Here is a 17,913-nt window from a genome sequence, read left to right as displayed (position 1 = left end):
GAGACTGTCAGAAACTAGCTACCCTTCCGAGAGTCTATGAGCCAAGTCAATGAAAAGAGCATGTCCTCATCACTAGGCCATGGAATTCAACCCAATACATTTGAAGGCGCCATATTTGGAATAATGGTGGTGACAAAATTCATTTTGAAACAAAGCTTGAGAACCCACTTACGATCCAAAGCTTCAATTTTAAACTGGTTTCCAAGGGCTAAACCAACATGGAACATTCCATTATTCAAGCTCATAGACTTGGCAAGGAGAACAAACTGTTCTGGGTTTCAAAGCCCATTTAGGAGTTAAGTTGCCCTTCAAGCATATGCCACTTTCTTCTCACAACAAACCCAAAGTTACATACTATTTTCATCAAAGGCCCTGCTTCAATAGTTCAATTACTTAGGGAGATTGCCTACGGCTTAGCAAAATAAAAAGACAACAGACAGAAGTTGCCACTGTAGAAGAACTTCATAATCACCACCCAGGACCGGGTCTTCAGTTTTGTATTCATCAAGAAAATAAGCTCTATCATCACAGAATAATTTTTATCATACAAGAAAGCTACTCATTGAATTTATTGAAAATGAAGAAGACTCTAGAATGAAGTCTTTATGGGTTTGTTATCAGTTTTTTTTCAATAAAACTACAACACGTGGACATCTCTTACTTTCTTCCAACACAGCCATGTTATTAATGCATTACAAAGAAAATCCACGTCATAATAATATCGAAAGATGATAAAACAACTTTTGAGCACCTAAGTTTTCTCCTTGAAATAATCCATGGAATACCTATGTGTAAGGAACGTATTTCTCCATAAAGATGGGAATATCCAGCAAAATAGAACATCAGTAGACTTCAACATGCCATTGTTTGTTCTTTTTAAGTTGTGAAAGTTTCTCCTCCCAATTTTCTCCTCTCTGCTGAGCAACCCTCTTCAAGGTTTCTTGGATCCCAGGCATCATTCCTTTAAGACCACAGAAATAGATGTGAGCCCCATTGTCCAGGAGTTTGAAGATTTCATCACTATATTCCTCAATCTTGTCCTGAACATACATCTTGCCACCATTCCTGTTCTTCTGCTCTCTACTAAGAGCACGATCGTAGCGGAAGTTGTCTGGATGGTCCTTCAGATATTTGGAAAATTCATCATCATACAACAGACTGTCGCTGTTTGCCACGCCAAGGAATAGCCATGCTAGACCCCCAAATTTGAATGTAGGGACTGATTCCATGAACATTCTGCGGAGATAGCCTCTAAAAGGAGCAACTCCAGTGCCAGTGGCAATCATTATATGGGTAGCATTTGGGTCATCCTCAGGCAACAGCATTATCTTCCCTGAGGGGCCTGCCAAAAAAAAAAAAAAAGCAGTGTAAAAGACTAAATTCCTAGCATATAAAAATCAAATTTTAGCTACCCTTAATAATGATAAAAGTTGATAATCAAATTTTCATACGGAAGCAAACTAAACTAACGTTGTCATTTTGTCGTAGATAATGTCACGTATGATTTTATCAGCATCTCAAACCTATATTAGCAGTTCTATTACCAGCAGCAGCAAAGTAAACCTTTCATTATATCCATTTTATACAAAGATTACAAAGAATTAGTTTAATGATAAAAACAGCAATCGACTTTCAACAACTGGAGCAACAAGTTTACAGAACATTGCAAGAAAGTGAAAAAACTTGGGGTGGCGATTCATGGGAGACAAATAATGGCCTTTACGATGATGTTTGGACTGCATAAAGGAAAAACTGAATGGGCATGATACCCCATCTGTGAGAGGGACTACAACCAAGCCTCTTAAAAGCAAATTCATGAACATTAGTAACCCGGCTAATGCTTTCTATTATGTATGTCATTTTCCCATTTCTTTGCCATGCTCCAGAGTCCAGACCATTGAATTTGACGATGTATCACAGACCAAACGTTGGAACTTAAGAGCTGTTAAATTGTGAAAATTGGCACACTTTACTCTAGCAACTTCAAGCATACTAACAAGTCACCAAGTTTGTCTGATTTTGAACTCCAGCCATTGTCCATCAAGGGAATTAGGAGCGCTTATCTCACATATTGTCAATCATCCCATTTATTATTTAAATTTATTCACTTGCAAAGCACACCTTTAACAGAAGTCCACAGGATTAACCAACAAACAAATAGCTGTCAAGAATTTCCATTTATATGATTCTCAGAGAAGCGCCTAGTGCAAGATTATTTGCAAGCACTACCTCAAGGAGGCAATGAAAGCCTATGCACAGCTTTTGTGGATTTTGTGGCAACTGCAAAGTGAGCCTACGGTAACAGGAATCACAAGACAACTTAGCAGGTACAAAACACAATCAAGACGTTCAAAACCTAGTACCACAATATACAGGGAATACAACTTTTGAAAAATGTAAAAAGAAATGACTCATCTTGTAGAACCTTGACCTTCGACCAACTAAGATTAGATAAGATACCTGTAATCTGCACTTTGTCTCCGGGCTTTGAGTTACACAAAAAATTGCTGCAAACTCCATTCTTAGAAGGATCTTCTTTTCCTGTCTCTGGATCATAATAAACAGCACGACGCACCACACAAACTGGCTGTTTTGCCATCAAAAAAATCTCCATACCTAGTGGAAGCAATCGAATAAAGTCGAACATTATGAGGAGCCCCTGTTTTTCTTTGGATTTTCACCCTGTTGCCCAATGCACAGTATTAGTTAGAAATATCAGTTGCAAGTAAGGAAGCATTAGATAACCATCAATAGAATAAGGGAATTACGGGGGGGATAACGCCATAACTCTGTCCTTCCCAGTAAGGAACATTTCCACCATGATCGATCACAATATGACAAGTTTCCCCAGGAGCTTTTGGGCCCACCAACCTCTCAACAGAAACAATTGTTGCTGTATACGGTTGTTTGGGCTTGTATATATTCAATGGAGGTTCAGAGTCATCTTCCAATTTTAAAGGGGAGACAGAAACTTTAGGTGCACTTGCTTGTTGCACTGACTTGCATATCAGATGAAGATTTCTTGAGCGCACATTGTCTGACTTCAAGTCCAGAGTCAATAACCTTGCCCATGATTTCTCCTGAAAATTTACATTATGTGGCTGCTAACTAGCATTAGAAACCTGAATTATAGAACTCGAATAGAAAGCAAAATTTTGCTGACTGTAATTATTTAAAAATAATCTGTAATGCTAGGAACTGCACTATGATTCTCAGATGTTTGTAATTGAACTATAAAATGAATAGCATAACCGAATCGACATTTTTTAAGATAATCGAATTCCATATAGAATAGAAGTGCGCCAAGCAAACACAATTGATGAACCAGCACTGCGCTGGAGCAGACCAAAATTTTTTAAAAACCCTAGTTGCAATTATATAGAGGATTACCATAATTTGTACCTAGAATTTGTCCTTCCAAAATACAATGAAACTAGGCTTTCTCCATGATCTCTTCCACTCATTTCAGTCCCTTTAGGTAAATCAATCAAGAGTAAAACTTGCTTCCTCATACACTCATTAATAAAACATCTTTAATCAAAATCCTTCAGATGGTGGATTAAGATACATTAAAGGGCAATTTACAGAACCCGTTTTTTGAAAGTCAAAACGCGAATGGTAAGAAATATCGAACCTTAAGCGCAGATCTTCTCAGAGACAAATCGCTGCTGGCAGGAACAGTTATAGCCACCTGCAAAAGATATTGCAGCCCACATATTCGTATATTATTAATTTTTGCTAAATAGCTGAGAAATGCACAAAGAAAAAGAATCTCTCAATTTTATATCAGAAACCCCACACAGGTCGGCTGAAATTTTGAGCTTTGACATTTAACTAGCAGAAACTCAAGCTCCCGCTAAAACCCATATAGAACCCACAAAAAAGTCAAACCTCGATTCCATTTCGACTCGTCATGTATTCTAGTCAGTCAAAGAGTGTCAGCATCATGAAAATAATGTCACTGGGTTTACCTGGGACACGGCCGAATGAATCATCGTTGGGTCGAAATCTGAAAATACGTAGCCTCTGTCCTGTGATCTCAGGAACTAATTGGCAAAGGTGCCGATGGAAAACTGCTACGAGTATGAGAACTTTAAAGGCATATATAGCGAGGGTCAGGTCCCTAGATCATGCAGGAAGAAGTTTGACGAGCCCTTCCAATGATCTTTTGGCGACTGGGAAAAGACGGTTTTTTTCTTTTGGCCCCTCCGGAGTGCCACTGACTCGATGGGCTGCGCCATCAACTAGGCAATAAATCATTAATCTTTCCTTAGTTGAATTAAATTTAGGGGGAAATTGCAATTAAAAAACCCTGAATTTGAAAAACACAGATAAAGATCTTAACAACTTCATTATAGCTTTGGATAGTAATAGGTTACTAGATCATGAAATTGTCAAAACCCATAATAAAATTGTCATATATTCCTATCTGTGTTTTTTAAAATTCTAAGTTTTTTTTGTGATTTCTCTAAATTTAGTCTCATATTTTATGTCAGTCTTTATACTTCAATTCTTATAAGTCAATCTTACTTTTGTTTTAAAAAATACTAGTAAATATTATTGTTTGAACCAGAAGAAATAGAAGATTCAACATTTCGATCTTTAGGCTGAAAACATAAAAGCAATAGTAAGTCTTTTAATCACTGTTAATATATATTTTTATAAAATAAATACCATTCACAAATTATAAAAATTTCTCGTTGATTTCATTATTTGCTAGACATGTCTACTAAGTCAATTTATTTATAGATTATAAATAATTATGATTTGTGAGAGCGCGGTGCATGGTGAAAATTTAAGTTATGAATGTGCTGAGAGATTGCTGTTTATCAAGAAAAATACCAATTTATATTTTATAAAAAATTATAAAGAAGTGGAAAAAAAAAAAAGAGTGATTTTTTTTTCCTTTTAACAGCTCTCAGCATTAATGATTGAGGCCTTCAAACAACTCCGACTAAATCTAATTTTATCTTTTGCTGAGGAAAAGGAATAGAGTCTTAGATTTAATAAATAAAAGATGAGATTGTTATTTTATTTTTAATTGCTTTTGTGGATTTTTTTTCAAGGTGGAACCAATATTGGGCTTGCCCCAGTCTTGATTTCGATGAGCGATTGGACCCTGAGATTTGAGAAGTCTCTGAAAATAGAATTGTAAATTTGGGCTAACCTGACTAGGTAGCCTGAATAAGCCCGGCCTGGTGTTGCAGCTATGCAGAAAAAAAAAAAGGACCTTCAAATGCTCGGCCAAACTCAATGGATCAATATGCATCAATACGGGGAAGGGAATGGGATGGGTGCTTATAAATTATATTACTCGCTCCCTCCGCGCCCATGTATAATGGCAATTAACAACATTACATCTATCAATATTAATTAAAATTATTAAGAATAATAAATATTAAGAGATACTTAGCAGTTAGCAGAAAAAAAACATTTAGTTAAGTTGTATATAGTCTCCTGAAATATTTTTAGCAACATTTAATATTTTAAATTAACTAATTTTTAATAAATTTAGTGCTCTAAAATATTTTTAATAGTAGGAACCCAATATTTCATATTAATAATATTTAGTGCATCTAATATCTTAAAATATTTTTCAGTAACACCTAATATTCTAATAATTAATTTTAGTATATTCAATATCCTGTAGCATCTAATTTTAAAAATTAATTATTTTCTTAGTGTATCTAGTATCCTGAAGTACTAAATACTTTTACAGTAGGACCTTGTACTTAGGCTAATTAATTTTAATACATCTAGCATAATCAACTATTTTTTTAGTAACGCCCACTATCCAAATTAATTTTTTTTAATTGCATACTGTATCCTGAATTTTTTTTTGTAATACCCAGTACTATAAATTAATTTTTTTAATACATCTAATATTCTAAAGTATTTTTTTGATAACAATCTTAATTAAAAATACCGTAATATACTAGAAATTAATTAATTTAGGATACTGAATGTACCAAAAATTAATTAATTTAAGTAATGGTGTTGTAGAAAAATACTTTAAGATGATGAACTCACTTAAAAATAATTAATTTAGGATATTCATGCTATTAAAAATATTTTAAGATACTTAATATACTAAAATTTAGGATATGTTGCACTAAATACAATGTAACTCAAATAATTAAAAAAAAAGGGGGTTGCATTTCATCCCAAAACGACAGTGCTTGAGGGATGAGCATGCCGTGCCACGGGGTTCGCTGAGCACGGCGTGGAACTCACCAGTCTCCTCAGGCAGAACCAAGTCCCAATGTTCAAATTTACCGAGAGATGGAGGAACAAATGATGAGTAGTCCCAAGAAACCTCCCGACCCAGCAACCCTGGAAGAATCGAAACCTGATATGGATTCTAATGAAAAGCAAATGATCAATGATTCGAAACTCAGATCAAGTAAAGGAGGAAATGCAGATGGGTACCAGTGATTGTGTTAAACCTCATTTCTCAATGATAAGGTAGGACCCTTTTTAACCTCTTCCTCTTTTACCATGAATTATTACTTGGCATTGTAGAGGCACCGCCTCAAAATCCTTTCTGGGAAGAGTGGGTGATTTGATCAGGGGAAAGAATGTCAGTTTGCTTATTCTGATAGAGACTCAAGTGAGCGGAAAAAAATAGCAGATCGAATTATAAGTAAACTGGGTTTCACAAACTGTGGATTCGGTTGGAGTCAACGGGTTTCGCGCGGGAGGTACCTGGGTATTGTGGAACGATGAACAGAACAATGTTAAATTTATTTCTTCTACAACCCAAATTCTACACCTCCATGTGGAAAATAAAAAAGAAATTTTTCCTTCTTCCCCATCCTGCGTCTATGCGGAACCGTGTTTTGGTCTCAGAAGAGATGTTTGGTCTGATCTGATAAACATTAGCAGAATGATAAATGGTCCCTGGATTGTTGTAGGCGATTTCAATGCCTATCTCAGTCACGATGACAAGAAAGGAGGGGCAAGGTGTAACGCTCTTCCATGAAACAATTTGAAGAGTGTATCCAGGAGTCACAATTGGTTGAAATGGAATGTTGGGGGGAGAGATTCACTTGGGAAAGAGGGCTTTTAAAGGAAAAGATAGATGGGGCTTTCTCAAATATTGATTGGTTAATCTATTTCCTTCGTCTAAAGTGCACACGTTGAGTAAGTTTGGGTTTCGACCACAGCTCTGCTTCTAAAAAGTAAACCTGAACCGAGTAATAGAAGAACTATCCCCCGCTTTCAGATGCCGAGCAGCGTGGTCTTTAGAGAATGATTTTGTTGATTTAGTTCAAAGATGCTTAGCAACAGGTTCTTTTGCTCGCCAAGATACGGTGTGGAATAAAACTAGAGTGGGAAATTACAGAGTGAGAAGAGACAACCTGTTGAGCAGAATTGAAAAAAACAGAAAGAGCAAGGAGGAGACGAGACTCTCAGCACCTTAACAAGAGCTATGGAATGATTTTAACATGATGCTCCTTCGGTCCTAATTATAAGACCCAATTGACTTATTTGAGGAGATTAAGGAAGTAAGTTAAGTTGGTTATTTATAATAAATAAGTGTTGTCATTCCTAAAATATCCTTGCTAATTAAGTATATTGGCTAAAACTATCATTATTAGAAGGATTATCTTGGAAAAAAATGCATAAATATAAGAACACAAATGGATTGGGTCTTATAATTAGGACCAAATAAAAAGTCAAATTGGGTCTTATAATAAGGATCGGAGGATATATTTGAACAAGGGGCCTTAAGAAAAGTACAAGTTATTGTTTGATAGTCTTCCAATAAATACAGTGTTAGAGATGACTGTGATCAATGATGCATATGCTGTAAATTTTGATATTTCTCCGCTCAAGGCATGCATATTTAGATCGATGATAGCAAAGTTTATTTGTTTAAAATTCCATATAATTATTTAAAACAAGATTTATTTTTTAATTGAATGATAAATGAAATTTGGAATACTAAATTACTCACAGACAAAAATTACTAACAGCATAAGAGTCGATCACTAGTTTACAATCTTGTATCGCATTGTTCACTGGATCAACAGTAGCATAACAAAAAACCAATTCAGCAATGGGAAAGTATTCTTGCAATGAAAACCTCATTTCCAAGTGAATTTGACAGCCATAATTTACATCAAACCACTTCTGAAAAAGATCAAAATCGAATAACAAGAATGTAACACTAAAACACAAAAGAAATTGAGGAATCAACATGTGTACCATTGATCAAAATATGAATTGGAGAATGAAAAATTTGACAATAAAACTATTCCGACCTTCATTGTAGCCTCAAGATACCAAGAACACAAAACGGTCGTTCAGACGCTTTGTGAATATCCACACTCTATACCCTTCTTTGACACCCACATGGTCGGCCCAATATCGCTTAGTTCTTGCTTCGACACCCATGGATTCAGCCTTTTCCTGTATGGCGTGAGTTTGAGACTCATATCAGAAACCCTTCCATCCCTTCCGTAAACAGCCACATCAACTCCAGCCAAAAGTGACTCGCCGTTATTCAGGTACTGAGAGACTTTATCCACCGATCTGATGCCAATATTAATATGCCTTTCAAGTTCACAATAGCAACGAAATTTTTCAATAATAAACACATGGCTCGCATGCTGAGGCAAGGGAGGATGCAGGAGGGACTGAGAAATCGTTGGAATTAAATCCGGTGATTTTCTTTGGTATCGACAGCGAAAAAGACGTTAACAAGATTAGTGTAATTCATGTTTATTTTTTAACATCTACACAAGACCCCAACGACTCATGGAGATATATATTTCCGCCAAGAAGAAGGCGAGACTTCACCATAATACTTGACAGTTTAGACAAAAATATTTGACGATTTTAGGACAACTGTTAGGTCTTTTAAGAACATACTTGACGATTCTCTTCTAGAACTGTCAAATATAACATACTTGGCGGTTCTTCAGAACCGTCAACTATTGATCTCATTTATTTATTAAAACTTATTTCTGATATAATTTTTAAATATATGTGTTCGCTGAAAATATTTAACAATTGTACATATGTATTTTTAATTAAATTATAAAGTTGTAAATGATTCTTATATCAATATGTTATGGTTCAAAATTTTTAAATATATTTCACAAAACATCTTTGTTCAGGTTTTCAACCAAGTTATCAATAATTGAAATTACTTAAATTTTGCCTAAATTTAGTAGACAATGTTAAATAGATCATTATTAAATATTAATGTTAAATGACAAATTAGAGATTTTATATAAGGAGAGGTAAATTAGTAAGTAGAATTTATTTTGATATGGCTTTAAAAAAATATATTTAAAGAAGAATATTTCTTCACGGTGTTAATGATAATTCAAGGGAGATCTGTCTTGTTAGAGAGAAGATAATTGAGTCATTTGCTAAGTGAGATAGTCCTATATAAAGGGTCTAGTGTGATGTGTTTAGAGTGTGAGATAATATAATCTTCACCATAAAAGGGGGAGGTTAACTTGGGTCTCCAATGTCAAGAATCCTCATAGGTTATGAGATTTGTTTATCACCCTTGTATAAGGGATGATTAGTGTTAATCCAAGTGGGGTACAATGATTATATGAGCATGTGCTCTATCATATATAATACATCTGATTTCCATCTTTTTTTCTTCCTATTTCTCTCAAATCTCTAAAGTTAACATGTCTAATTAAAGTAATGGTCACAGTATTTTACTCATAATTATATATTTGGGCTTTGAGCTTGAAAAGACGTCGGATTTTGCAGCAAAGGCGCTCAGTGGAGTGGAGGCGTCTCTTCCCTCCTTCTTTGGGTCTTCATCTTCAAGACTTCACAGTCAAATTTACTCAACTTTTACAGACCCTCCCTTTGGTCACAGTCCACCAATGCTCAGATTCCTCCGATGCCGACGACGCTTCCCTCATGGATCCACTTAATTTTCGCATAAAAAAAGGTAAGTGGAGTCCTAAGTTCAAAGTAGCGTAAGACAATAACAAAAAGTTAAGCCCATAAACAATTAAAATAAATGCAAATGGGCTGGATATGTTAAACATGTCCATATTGGCAAAAATTTCCGTCAATTTGTATATGGGCAAAAATTGCGCGGAGGAAGAATCGATGTGAGAGGCCGCCGGCGGTGGATCTTCTCTCTGACGTGTACGGTAATGCTTCTGACGATGGGTTGATGACCAAGATGAACCGAAACGTCAGAAGCTCGCGCCTTCTTCCTCCAACCCTCCAAAACCCGACCTTCCTCCTCCTACCAACCACTGCTCGCAGCTCCAAACGCAATCTTCGCTTCCTGGCAGACGATATATTTCCCAGCGGCAAAGTGCGCTTTTGGCCGTTGATCCCACTGTTCCCGACCCACCTCTGGTCTCGCCTTCTCTCACATTATCTTGTAATTTCTCCCTTCTCACATGATCCTTTTCTTCTCATATTCTACAGCGTACAGCTAGACTGGTTGGTAGCTAAGGAAATGGCCAAAATGATCGATCAACTAAAATGAAAAATATAGCTATGAATGAAAAATAAATTAACCCATAATTGATGATATATGTTCTTATGAAGTATGAACCGGTCATGTTATTACTCCTCTAATTGCCAAAGTATGGATGTATGAACAAAATGGATGCAGGATGCCGCTTCCCCTATTTAATTTTGCCGCCTCTAAATATGGTGGGGGGGGGGGGAGGTCTGATTGAAAACAATTGAACAGTATAAATTTGAGTAAGATGATTTAAGTTGTTGTTAGAGATATAAAATAAAATTAAGATCATATAATTTTATTTTAGGGAAAATAGCAAACGAAAACCTTCCAATAAATAAAATTGCAACTTGCAACTTTCAATTTGAAAAATAATAAATAATAATGCAGTCTTATGTTATAAATATAAAATCTTAATTAAATTAAGCATTCTAAATCATAATTGCAGAACACAAGTCTGTTTTGAACAGACGTTGGGAAAAGGAAAAAACAGAGAGAGAATGAACGTTGGAAGTTGGAACCCATCACAGCCACACAGTCCTGGTCTATAGAATTTACTTCCTACATGGACGAAGGAAAAACGTGGAATTTACCATTTTAACAGGTGGCGGCACACAAACGGAAACCCTATCACAACTCCAATTCTGGTGGGTGGGCCCACCTGATCCGTTCCGTACACTTCATCAATCCTCCCTCAACTCCCAAACGGTCAGCGGTCAGACCTCATCGCCACCACTTATGCATTGGGGCCCACTCATTCCTTGGCCCAGATTCTCTCCTTCGATTCCCCGTGGCCCATTCTCTCCTGCCCGAAATTTCCCTCACGAACCTTAAATGTTCCAGCTGCCACGTCACCCACCATGAACCGATCGGGAAAACGAGCGCGAGCGGGACGGTGAAAATGTTGAGACCGGGATGGTGTTGGAAAGTTTTTGTGTAGATTAGGTGGCAGTGAATGTTCACTGAAGGATAGTGAGGTGAGAGTGGATTTTCTCCCATTTCTGTTGGAGCCCGTCTGCCTCGCATCATCGAGTTTTCGTTCCTCTCTCAAGCAGAAGAAGATTTCACGCTCTGCGAGGTTAATTTCGGATCTCAGACCTAAATTATGTTCCAAATTTGATTTTATATTTTTAATTTTTTGTTTGAATACGCCGAATTCGAAGTGAAAGAAAACTAACCCTTTTCAAATTTAGGATTTTTTTTATTAAATCATGCGGTAAACTTATTCGAAGCGAAATTAATTAGCGAATGATGAAAAGGGAGAATTTCAGTTCTCCTGCAGGACGGACCCCCTTCACACTCCCTTTCTTATTTATTCTCTAATTTTAAATGGTTCGTGAGTCGCGACGCTGTGTCTTCAATATTGTCTTACTTTTATACGTTGACTGAGTTGAACAAAATGTAATTTTTTTTGTTGTATCTTGAATCTTTCTGTCTGAGTAGTCTTATCTGTTTATGCAAATTATGGTTTTGAACTTCCGTGCATCGGAATGTGAATTGAAGCATTATAAAACATAAGTGTGATATTGTTTTGTCGTCCCATTTTCAGATTTACCTAAAGGTGTGTAGGTATTTTGTGTTCTCGACCTTATTTTCCCCTGATGATTCTATTGAATTTGGGTGACAGCCATTGCAGTGTGCATTGATTTACTCTAGCAGGTTAAAACTTACCGTATAACACGGGTATTCTGATTTTGCTCGTTTGTTGTCAGGATGTCTTTCTTTTCTTCTGTGTCTTGGTCCAATTATGAGCTGTTGATTCCGTTCTCTTGAGCTTTTTGGCACACTTTTCTTGTTGGATGGGCATGTCTTATATATTTCGGAAGTGGGAAAAACTTGCAATATTTGTACAGAGAAACTGATCATCATCTTGGGAGTGGGAGTGAACTTAGGAAGGCAAGTGTGCATAGGCTTCTATTCTGCAGAGATGCGCAGATGTGCCATAGTTTTAATGAGTGACTAAAATGGATATTTTTTCCCTTTTTGATTGAATACTTAAATGAATATTTAAATTAGATTGTTACTGTTATTTCTGAGAAGATATCATGAAACTACTGACGTTGACATTACTGAGGACATGATGTAAGATGCCGCATGCTTTCCTTAGTGAGACATAACACTGTAGCATGAATGCATGATAGCATGCAACATACAGGCTTTCAGTTTGATTGTGGCAATTATCTGTAGAAGTTGCGAGTGTTCAGTGTTTAAGATTGCTGCCTTTCTATTGGTGAAATTGTCGATCAATTTCAATTTCATCATTCATTTTTTCTGCTGATATTTCTTCTTTGTGATCTCCATGCCAGCTCTGTTATGGACTTTTGTCTTCTGGATTTGTAGACATTTCGACAGAATAAAGGTTCTTGAGCTTTTGACTTATTTATTCATTTGACGGCCCTTGACAGAGACCTTTGGATTCTGTCAATTATTTCTTATTTTTCTCTTTCCCTGTTTCTCTGTATAGCTTGCAGCTGTAGATGATGCTATTGAATTTTGTTGACAGTTTTTGTTTTGCTTCCAGATTTGGGCTTGGTCTTGCTCGTGAATTTGGAAACTATGACTTCATCTGATCATGAATTTATTGGTATTCCCATGAATAAACCTTGATCTAATTTATTATTTGTTGCTACTTTTTTCAAATTTCAGCCATGATAAGTGGATCATATTTATGCCCAAAATTTGCGAACAACCTACAAGATCTTCTTGTGGCTAATGTGGTAGTTAATGGGAACTATAAAATGTAGCTCTTTAGAGATGGAAAATATGCATAACTATTGGCATAAACATGATAAATATACAACTATCGATTTGTTATATTCCAGCAAATACGACAGTTCCATTATGGTGGTGAATTTCACTTTTGGTCCTGCAAGTTCTATATTCTTCTGGTTAGTCCTGGATATTTGTTTTTCATTTAAATGCTCTTCCTCCCATTAGTTTGGTCGAGAGTTCTGTACTTCCCTAAGATGTTGCATACGAGGCACTGATGTTGTGATCAGTGATCAGAAAGATTCCCCATGTCGTCATAGCCTTTATGCCTCACTTCCTCTATGTGCATTTCCCCCTTTCCTCTTGAAATTTGATTTTCAGGTTTTCTGAAAACCAAGACTAAAATTTTAAGCACTTGATTTTGGAAAGAAATCTAAGCTTTTAAGTAGAATCTGAAAGTCTCCATGTTTCTTCCTAATTATGTACCTCCTTTAATCTTTGGCCACAGTGACCAATGACCACCTCCTACGAGATTCGACCTTTTCTTTATAGGTTGCCCATAAATCATTAACCTTTTATTATGATACGTTCCTAAACCTCTTAATTTAGCTTCAGTGTAATTTATATGAAATGGTTTTAATTTTAGTCTCATATCCTCTTATCTCATAGCTCTTATTAAATTAAGCCAATATGTTACCTTCCTTTTCTGTTCACTTGACTAAGAACCTTACACATATTTCAGTAAATAAGACTCGTGTCTTTTCTAATCCATGGTATTCTAGATTTTACAATTTCATCATGACTTCAACTACACTATATATACATACATACATACATATATATATATATATAATATATTTTCTGAAAACAATTGAAGCATACCTCTAGTATATCTAAGGATTGTAGTAGCTCACTATTCATGATTTCTGCTTCCTTGATAATTTTTTATTATTTTTTCAAGGATGGGATGAAAATATCAGTTTCCTCTTCAAAGACATACGAGATAAATTAGTTATGGTGATGAACTGTATTTTACTTGATCCTGTCCCCTCCCCCAAAGAAAAAATATCTGAATCTGATCTTTGGAATGTGATTGCCAGATAACGAAGCTAATGAGCAGCAGCAGCAATCTAACTCAGAGATGCAGTCTTCATCTGCAAACGGAATTTCTGATTCAGGTATTGCTACCCAGAATGTTCAGTATGCAGTGCCTCCTCCACAGACTGGAACTGGACCTGCTATGGTATTTTCAGTGACCTTTTTACTTTTGTTTTGATGAATAAAATTTGGCATTTTAGTGTTTTAACATCTGGAGTTCTCTCTTTTTAACCTGTATGTACTCATATTAGAAGTTGCATTCTAATTAATGTATAATTAATTTAAGTAACTTGAGAAATCCTATATCAGTAGTAGCGAAGAGCATTACTTCCAATTTCTATTAAATTTAATTTTTTATGCATTTTGCATGTTTTATCTGATTGAAGGCACCGGTTTATCCATACCCCGATCCTTACTATAGGAGCATCTTTGCTCCATATGAGACACAACCTTATGCCCCACAACCCTATGGAGCACAGCCAATGGTTAGTCTTAGTTCTTCTAATAAAGTGCGATGGCTTCTTGTGAAAACACTTTCTTGATTCGTTGATCATTAAACAATATCTTGTGGCAGGTTCATCTTCAGTTAATGGGGATTCAACAAGCCGGTGTTCCTCTGCCAACAGATGCAGTTGAGGAACCTGTATTTGTCAATGCAAAACAGTATCATGGTATATTGAGGCGCAGACAGTCTCGTGCCAAAGCTGAATCATTAAATAAAGTTATCAGGAATCGCAAGGTATATTATTCTGTGCCCCGTTTGCATATAATTCTTGCTAAATAGAAAGTGGTGTTGGAAGCCACTGGTTTTTTGATGCTGCCATCGATTTTTTGTGGTTTTAGATGTATTGACTCACATTTTCCTGTGCATCCTAGCGTTCCTTCTATGATATACTTGATCGTCATGATCGTCATTTTAAACTTGCAGCCATATTTGCATGAGTCCCGGCATTTGCATGCATTGAGAAGAGCACGAGGATGTGGAGGTCGGTTTCTTAATTCAAAGAAAAGCGAGGACGAACAGAATGAGGTATCATCAGCAGATAAATCACTGTCCAATACCAATCTGAGTCCTGACCAAAAGGATCTCGCTTCATCAGATGGGATTTCCTGAAACTACAGAAATGGCGACTTCTTAGATAGCAGAGGTCTGATGTATATCAGAGACAAATTTCCAACCAATACTAGCCTTAGATGTGGCATTATGTGCTTCAGTCTGGTTCTGCGGAACCCCACAGGTTTTGCGTAGTAGGGTTTGTTAGGAAGGTTGCAAAATGAAGCAGGTAAAATGTAAATTGAAGTGCTTTCGACCATAGTTTTTCTCAGCGTCATCCTTTCCTTCTAGCCTCGGAAAGATGAGATTTTTGTTGTGTGGGCATTTCTTTGTTTTTGTAACGGGTAATGTGGATCCTTAAGAGATTATCCGACGTCATGAGATTTGGTTGGTTGGATTGTTTTATATTTAGCTTGTTACAGATAGAGCGAATGGGTTTTGTCATGATTAAGCGAGGGGAGATTTAACCCAGAGTTGTGTTGCGTATCGCTAGGTCTGGTGAGGAAATGTTGGACACCGTAGTTCGCAGTGTATTTGTATGTAATTATTAAGATATAGACCTTCCTGATATGACATTTAGGTCTTATTTTTGCACATTGAATTGTGATCATTACGCGCAAATTTTCTCCTCCACCCTTATGGTTGATTTTTCCCGCCTTAAAAAGTGTGTATTTTTCATTTGTTTTCTTTAAAAAGTCAATTTCTTGTCTAACCTGCAATTATAGTTTTATTTTTAATTTAATGTTAATAATAGTAATAATTAATTAACATTGAGTTCTAAAATGACGTTGCAATTTTATTCTCCATATGATAAAATAGATAATTATAAATTTTCTTTCGCAAAGTTGAATCCTGTGTAAAAAGATTTTGATTGACAAAGTAAATTATAGAGAAGTATTCTAGTACCTCCGGTCTTAATTATAAGACTTTGTTTATAGTCTACAAATGAGATCTTATAATTAGGACTAAAAGTAGTATAAAATTAAAATTTAATCAAATTTTTACAAATAACTTGCCATGGTTTTTAAATTTAGTTCTTCAACTTTTGACTCCCATGTGAAATTAATTTTTGAGTTTTTACAGTTTCACATAATTTGTACTCAGATTTTAATAGCTTTGTTTAATCATATGCTTATAGTTTATGCTGATTTTTGGCCATCTTTTTTATAGTTTTTATTCATGTCATCAATTCATTATAATTTTACCTTATTTGTAATCAAATTTCATGTGACTGGTTAAAAGAAGACAAATTACAAGAACTTGATTAAAAATGAGGTAAAATTATATGGATCTAGCAAATGTGGGGGAAAATTACAAGGACTTGATTAAAAATCAATGATGCCATAAAGATATTATAAAAAGGGAAAAAAATTTGGACATAATTAAGAATTAAGTGAAACTATAGGGACTCAGATTAATTTTTCTTTAATTTATTCTTAATATGATCTGTCCATAAAATTTTCACAAACATATTGCTTTTCTATTGCAAAATTCTACAAGTATCTATGGCTTGTTAAGATAACTTACCATGATTTTGAATATCACATAAGTTTAAAGATGATTTTTGAATCAAGGGTAATGCAAATAAACAGCCATATGAAGAAGTCCAAGGAAAACCTAACTGGGAAAATACATCTTTTCATTTGATGCATAACTTTTTGTATTTATCAATACTACTTATAAATAGTTGGACATATTTGTTTGCATAATATCCAATGATACATAGTTTTGATTTCAAAAAAGGGCTAGAATAATCTAGCTCAACAATAAATGATATCTTTCCTTCTTCTTTTTTTATTGCATGTACAATAATAAATAAATGGCTTTTTTTTCGTGTATTCTAGTGTTTGAAATCTAAATATCCAAATAAAACTTTTCAAAGAATAATGCATAAATGCATGATTTTGTATTTTAAATTCCAATCTTCCCTTGAAAATTACATAAATATACAAATGCACTATTAACTTTGATGAAATTGAACATCATATAATCAAGTTTGTGTTGCAGAAAAATCAAAGTTGGATTATTGGTATGTTCATGAAAAGCTGCCAAATAGTTAGGGAGTTTGAGGATAATTTAGATGATGAGACGATGAGAGAGGAATAGGCAATGGTGACCAATGAATTGAGATGAGGCAGCAGAGGGTGAAAATGGAGACACGTATTATTGATCCAAACGCAGCAGAGAAGACAAGCACTACCAAACAGAACCCTAAACTATTTCTATCCCTTACGCTATCTTTTATCCACAACCAGACACAACCTCAGCTCTGCACTTTTCTTTTCCCTCCCTGATATTTCCAATGAGCAGAAAATCAACCCTTTTTGTCCATTTCATTCCCTTTTGGATTTTTTGTTTCTTTTGCAAGTATAATTCATAAATATCATGAACCAACAAGTAAAATATTTTTAGATTTTGTCCATTTTGTTGGCAGGTGGAGATTCATGAGCATAATTTAATTCATGTAACTTGCCATGAACATATTAAGAACACTTTGAAATATATTTTTAGCTGTGTATAATATGCTAAATTATTTTGTGGTTTCTTTGATACTCTAGATGTATTTAACATTGTAATATTTTCATGATAA

At 35.3% G+C, this 17,913-nt stretch overlaps 2 protein-coding genes across 5 annotated transcripts; one reads left to right on the top strand and one right to left on the bottom strand.

Moving 5' to 3' along the window:
- Positions 1–577: 577 nt before the first annotated feature.
- On the bottom strand, positions 578–4,195 carry LOC114718258 (ferredoxin--NADP reductase, root isozyme, chloroplastic). Its single transcript, XM_028903533.1, is given in 7 exon segments — positions 578–1,342; positions 2,461–2,575; positions 2,577–2,666; positions 2,668–2,682; positions 2,769–3,080; positions 3,635–3,691; positions 3,972–4,195. Coding segments are annotated over 7 exon segments (1,113 nt in total). The 5' UTR covers positions 3,996–4,195; the 3' UTR covers positions 578–842.
- A 7,113-nt stretch (positions 4,196–11,308) lies between these two features.
- On the top strand, positions 11,309–15,917 carry LOC114718260 (nuclear transcription factor Y subunit A-7). Of its 4 annotated transcripts, XM_028903537.1 has the most exons (8): positions 11,309–11,540; positions 12,769–12,821; positions 12,984–13,046; positions 14,133–14,188; positions 14,272–14,414; positions 14,656–14,754; positions 14,844–15,008; positions 15,198–15,917. In XM_028903537.1, exons 5-8 carry the CDS (start codon positions 14,313–14,315, stop codon positions 15,381–15,383), a joined length of 552 nt encoding a protein of 183 aa, XP_028759370.1. In that variant the 5' UTR covers positions 11,309–11,540; positions 12,769–12,821; positions 12,984–13,046; positions 14,133–14,188; positions 14,272–14,312; the 3' UTR covers positions 15,384–15,917. The 4 variants fall into 4 exon arrangements, with proteins under 4 accessions (XP_028759370.1, XP_028759368.1, XP_028759369.1 ...); XM_028903535.1 differs by lacking the exon at positions 14,133–14,188; XM_028903536.1 differs by lacking the exons at positions 12,769–12,821; positions 14,133–14,188.
- Positions 15,918–17,913: the final 1,996 nt, after the last annotated feature.

Source organism: Neltuma alba, unplaced genomic scaffold (genome assembly GCF_004799145.2).
Source record: "Neltuma alba isolate B1F8T4 unplaced genomic scaffold, ASM479914v2 tig00011822_pilon, whole genome shotgun sequence".
In the NCBI taxonomy this organism is placed as follows: Eukaryota; Viridiplantae; Streptophyta; class Magnoliopsida; order Fabales; family Fabaceae; genus Neltuma; species Neltuma alba.
This window is presented reverse-complemented; position numbering and strand designations above follow the sequence as displayed.

What these genes read in the sequence shown, in the direction of transcription:
- LOC114718260 (XM_028903536.1), top strand. Translation starts at nt 13,019, where the DNA reads ATGACTTCATCTGATCATGAATTTATTG. An exon ending in ATCTGATCATGAATTTATTG is followed by an intron (nt 13,047 to 14,271) that starts GTATTCCCATGA and finishes TGTGATTGCCAG; the next exon opens with ATAACGAAGCTAATGAGCAG. An exon ending in CCTATGGAGCACAGCCAATG is followed by an intron (nt 14,755 to 14,843) that starts GTTAGTCTTAGT and finishes ATCTTGTGGCAG; the next exon opens with GTTCATCTTCAGTTAATGGG.